This window comes from Carya illinoinensis, chromosome 8, assembly GCF_018687715.1.
Source record: "Carya illinoinensis cultivar Pawnee chromosome 8, C.illinoinensisPawnee_v1, whole genome shotgun sequence".
Classification (NCBI taxonomy): Eukaryota; Viridiplantae; Streptophyta; class Magnoliopsida; order Fagales; family Juglandaceae; genus Carya; species Carya illinoinensis.
In genome coordinates this window covers 33,309,592-33,315,091 of record NC_056759.1, presented here as the reverse complement: position 1 = coordinate 33,315,091, position 5,500 = coordinate 33,309,592, and the positions used below count along the sequence as shown (strand labels likewise).

At 39.1% G+C, this 5,500-nt stretch overlaps 1 protein-coding gene across 1 annotated transcript; it reads left to right on the top strand.

The window, feature by feature from the left end:
* Nucleotides 1-880: 880 nt before the first annotated feature.
* Nucleotides 881-3,167, top strand: LOC122318850 (galactinol synthase 2-like). Its single transcript, XM_043136543.1, has 4 exons — nt 881-1,495; nt 2,030-2,350; nt 2,430-2,564; nt 2,668-3,167. The coding sequence occupies exons 1-4, from the start codon at nt 1,178-1,180 to the stop codon at nt 2,899-2,901; spliced, it is 1,008 nt and encodes a 335-aa protein (XP_042992477.1). The 5' UTR covers nt 881-1,177; the 3' UTR covers nt 2,902-3,167.
* Nucleotides 3,168-5,500: the final 2,333 nt, after the last annotated feature.

Sequence of the window (5,500 nt, the reverse complement as noted above, 5' to 3'; positions counted from 1 at the left end):
TTTTTGAAGCCGGGTATCAACCATCATATGAATGGAGGTCCATTCCAAGGGCTAAACATTTATTACAAGAATGTATGATATAGAGAATTGGTAATGACATGTTAATGTTATATGGGAAGATACGTGGATTCCCAAGCCATGGACTTTTGTAGTTGAAACTCCAGCTCATCTACCTATATCAATGAAAGTATAGGATTTGATTGATGTTGATAAATGGAAGTGGAAGTCTGATATGGTAAGAGATAATTTTACTGATATTGATGTTGAAGCCATATTACAGATCCCCCTTGGTATGCTTTATGGTGAGGATAAACACATATATGACAGTTTGCACAGTCGAGGGCTTATGCTTTATGGTGCATTTTTTTTTAAAAAAATTCTCATTATAAATACGGTTACACCCATGTTGTATTTCTCTCTCTCTCTCTCTCTCTCTCCCTCCCAATTTTGCCGATTTCATTCCCAATTTTACCCATTTTCATTGATACCCATTTCGGCAATTATAAGAAGGTCAAAGTTGACTCATTCAACAAATTTCTTACTTTATTCTCTACATTTATTATCCTATCCTTTTGTACACCGTCCAACTTCCTTAAATTTCTCTCTCACAATCGATCAGATCCCGGAACAAATCTCTCTCTCTCTCTGAGATAAGGAATTAATTTGCTGCAATTTAAAAAGTAACGTCGTGAGCTTTCATCAAAAGTAGAATTAGGACTTCAGAAAATTAGAACCACATTAGTCTAAGCGATGCCATTTAATTGGTAGCACGCAAGCACGAGCTCTACCTTACCGACAAGTCACAAGAACAAATATATTTAATATTTACTATTTAATTACCATAATCTTCAACATTATACCTAATCAAATCAACCCAAAATCCTATATAAACCCCCATCACCCCAAGCTCCAAGTCATCCACACAAAACATCCATCTCAATCAGACTTCAAGCCTTTTCTTCTCAAACACATTTTCTCATCGTCCAAACAAACAAAACCATTTTCTTTTCTCAACTCCAAAACCTCATCCTCAACACCCTTTTTCTTCCTTTCCCTAGAAAAATAAACTGTTTTCTTCCTGACCAAACACTCTAAAAGCTAGCGGCCTTCTGATCAAATCCGTTCACCCGTTCCTTGTTCATATCATCCTTAATTTCTCCAAAAAAACCAACTTCAAATGGCTCCTGACATCACCACCGCCGGGCTTATAACCAAGGCCGCCAGCATGCCCAGCAGGGCATACGTTACGTTCTTGGCCGGCAACGGGGACTACGTGAAAGGTGTGGTCGGGTTGGCAAAGGGCCTGAGAAAGGCGAAGAGCAAGTACCCACTGGTGGTGGCAATCTTACCGGACGTGCCCAAGGAGCACCGTGACATTCTGGTGTCTCAGGGTTGCATAGTCAAGGAGATTGAACCGGTTTACCCACCTGAGAACCAAACCCAGTTTGCCATGGCATATTACGTTATCAATTACTCCAAGCTTCGTATTTGGGAGGTATGCATGCTTTAATTTGCTAGTAGTAATTCATTTTCTAATTTATGTCACTGCTAGTTAGTTTGCGTGTGGGGTTGGGACACGTGCTCCGGGGTTTCAAGCGCCTGTGCTCTGTTCTAGATAAGGCTTGGTTTTATCTCAAATAAAAGTATACGAGTCGGCTCGGTTCCTCTTCCAGATATTGTGGAAAAAGTTTTTTCTAGAAACAGATCCATTTGAATCTTCTGAATCTCTCTCTTCATTTGAAAATGAAGCCAAGCTTATCTTTCGTCAGCTTGTGCAACCAAACAATGCTTCATACTTCTGCTTTGACTACCTTTTAACCTTTTCTTATACATGCTGTTCCTGTGAAAGTGTTCACGAAATTGACAGAGAATATTGTCTGCCAAAACTAAAATATTCATGACGGTGACCTACTTTTTTTCGTAAAAGAAATGAAATTTATTGTTTTTCTTTTTCTGTCCTACCTGCATGATTTTCAATATCTTTGTAAGTGGTGCTTATTTTGATGTTTTGCTACGATGGAAATTGCAGTTTGTGGAGTACAGCAAGATGATCTACCTAGACGGAGACATCCAAGTTTTTGAGAATATAGATCACCTCTTTGATCTCCCAGACAACTATTTCTATGCAGTGATGGATTGCTTCTGTGAGAAAACATGGAGCCACAGTCCACAATACAAGGTCGGCTACTGCCAGCAGTGCCCAGACAAGGTCAAGTGGCCAGCTGAGTTAGGCCCCAAGCCTCCCCTCTACTTCAATGCTGGCATGTTTGTGTATGAACCCAACATGACCACATACCATGACCTCCTCAGGACACTCAAAACAACCCCGCCTACCCCTTTTGCTGAGCAGGTAATTCTTGAAACTGCAGTATTTTTTTAGTCAACCAAATCAATTATTTGACCCAAAAATATATTTATGATTCTTGCAGGACTTTCTGAACATGTTCTTTAGGGATGTTTACAAGCCGATCCCTCCAGTTTACAACCTTATCCTGGCCTTGATGTGGCGCCACCCAGAGAACATCGAGCTTGATAAGGTCAAAGTTGTTCACTACTGTGCTGCGGTGAGTATCCTCGTTTTTTTTTTTCAATCCCAAAGTTTTGTATACACTCCTGTTTTTTCTAGGTATGAGGGTCTTCTAATGGTGACTTTGGTTGGTTTTTTAGGGGTCAAAGCCATGGAGGTATACTGACGAGGAACAGAATATGGACAGAGAAGACATCAAGATGCTGGTGAAGAAATGGTGGGACATATACGACGATGAGTCATTGGACTACAAGAATACTGTGCCTGCAGGAGAGGCTGAAGCAGGGGATGAGCAGAAGAACCTGCAAGCATTTTTGGCGGCACTTTTCGAGGCTGGTGTCGTTCACTACATTTCAGCCCCATCCGCCGCTTAGTGCTTGGTACAGCCTTTTACAGGGTGGGTTTTTATTTAGTTAAAGGGTTGGTTTTGGTCTTTCTGTTTTTTAAGTGGAAGACCTTCCTATAAATGTAAATGATATTGTATCGGTTGGTTTTGGTCTTCTTTATTTTTAAGTAGAAGACCTTCCTATTATTTTTCATTGGGATTGTTAAGGACTTTTGGGTCCTGCTTGCCATTCCTTGGCCATTGTTTGGGTTTCTTCATATTTTCTGTTTTATCAAATACAAATATTTAAGTATACATGATGTTGCTCTCTCTCTCTCTCTCTCTCTAGGAAATATATCGTCTTGTTACTTTACTTATATTTACAATTCAGATAGGCCCTTTTCCCCTTTGGTTTTGTTGACAAGCTATTATAATTATACATACATACGTATTCAATTCATCATTCTTTGTTCTTCTGAACGTTAATTACAGATTTGATGACAATGCCGTGACAAGTATGGCAGAGATGATAAAAATATGAGCATATCACGTAGAGAGGAAAATAAAAGAAAATAAACTTTTGTGAAGGTAGGATTCATCATAATGCAAACATCCTTTCGAACCAGCCGACCTCAATGCCATGAATTTCCAATTTTCTTATTCGAGCTGAATGTCCAATTTATACATCCCATCTGCATCTTTGACTTTGCATAAATGTTTGAAGCATATTTGTAACTCCCAAGTTCAACTCAATTGCAATATTGTGAAGTCCAAATAACAAAGCACAGTCCAGACTCCATAGCCCAACTGATCTAGGCTATGGCGCATGTATAGATTCCAAGATTTAACACTTAAAGAGGCAAGATTTCCAGAAACTCCAGCAGGAAGAAACTCTTCATCATCAACTAAATCAATTTCACATGCTTATTCATCTACGATTTTTCAAGTACAAAATCAACCAGAAATTATGATTTCTTCGAAAGTGTAAAAATATCTTATTACATAAAACTAGAAGACAATACTGCTCTGAAGATGTACATCGGAGTATAACAGTCAAACAACACTTGGCCATCATACTCTGACCTGGTCTCACAACTCCAACGTCTCAACCAGTGGCGCGGTTAGTTCTCTAGTCATACAGATGTCCTCGGGGGCTTCAGCATGGTAGTCGTGAAAGTTTCATATTGAAGGCCAACACTAGGGAGAAGACAGAAGACTTTTTCTTTGTTTGGGACAGGTTTCCCGATAGCTGCGAGACTATCGCATAATCCTTTGAAGGTGCGAATGTGTTCTCCAATGGTTTTGTCATCTTCTTTGCGAAGATACGTTACCTGTTGTAAAAATGTGAATTCACGTTCTTGTGAATCTTCAGCATACGCATTCTTGAGTGCTTCCCAGATGGCATGGACAGTGTCTAGGCCAACAATGAGGCCGGGCGTTTCTTCAGAGAGTGTTCCGATTATCCATCCACGAAGAAGACAATCCGCCTTTCGCCAAGCAATGAAGGCTTGGTTAATCTTGGTGCAGAAATTTCTGCATCTGTGGTGTTGTTTGAATTTGGTATGGTGGCAGGATCTTCATTAGGAAGATGGCCGACCAATTCTTGGCTTTATGAAAGAGCCAAGGCTTGTTCATGCCACAAGGGGTAATTTTTAGGACTGAGTTTGAGAGTAATGAAGTTGCAAACATTGAGAGATAGTGAAGTCATGGTTGCAGGGAAGAGCTTGGTTGTGCTGTGTGTTCACACTGGCTCTAGATACCAAGAAGAAAATTTGAAAAAAATGAAGATATTTGAATGAATGCTGTATTTTTTTCTTATTGATCGTAAAAAACGTGAACACAAGGCAATACAGAGGACCTTTTTTTTTTTTTTGTTCTTAATACAGAGGACTTCTATTTAAACATAAAACACAACGACTGAACAATCTGTTGGGCGATATACTTGACGATATGCTCTCCATATTGTTGTTTGACTGATTTCAAACGCACCAAGGGTGATCTGATTGACGTGGATTCAATATACTCGTTTTGTATTTTGGTGGACTTTCCTTATCTGCTGAACTACCATCTTGAGTTGAATTGTTGCCATTGAAACTCCTTCATCCCCCAACGTCTCTCCACTGATATAGGCAGATTTGTGGGAGTAACCAACCTTATCTCTCCAACAATTTTGGAACTCCTTATCGCTCCACTAACCCCCACAAACGGTGCCCGGGCTGGCTTGTGCTAATATGCCCAACGGTAAATACTAGACGGCCCGCTAGCATGATCCTGTGTAAAAATAATGAAGAGTAAAACTCTCTACAAAAGATACAAGAGTAAAAAGTTCATAGACCTTATGTGTCAACTTTCTAGTCTTTCTTCATTGCCTTGGAGGCCTCACCCGAGTTGGCCAGGCCCACAACCTCTATTTGGTTGTTCAGTAAAAAAGGAAAATGAAAGGAAGTCTCAAAATATTTGTTTCCCTTATTTCATTTTATCAACAGCGTCCTGACTTTAAATAATTATGAATAAAAATTATGAAGACTTATATGTATGTTTATCAATTGCTGTTATAGTAAAATTGTAACTTTAAATAAATTTTTTATTTATTTATTATCTTTTTTTCATCATCTCTAATATAACATTCAATGATTGAAAAATTATTT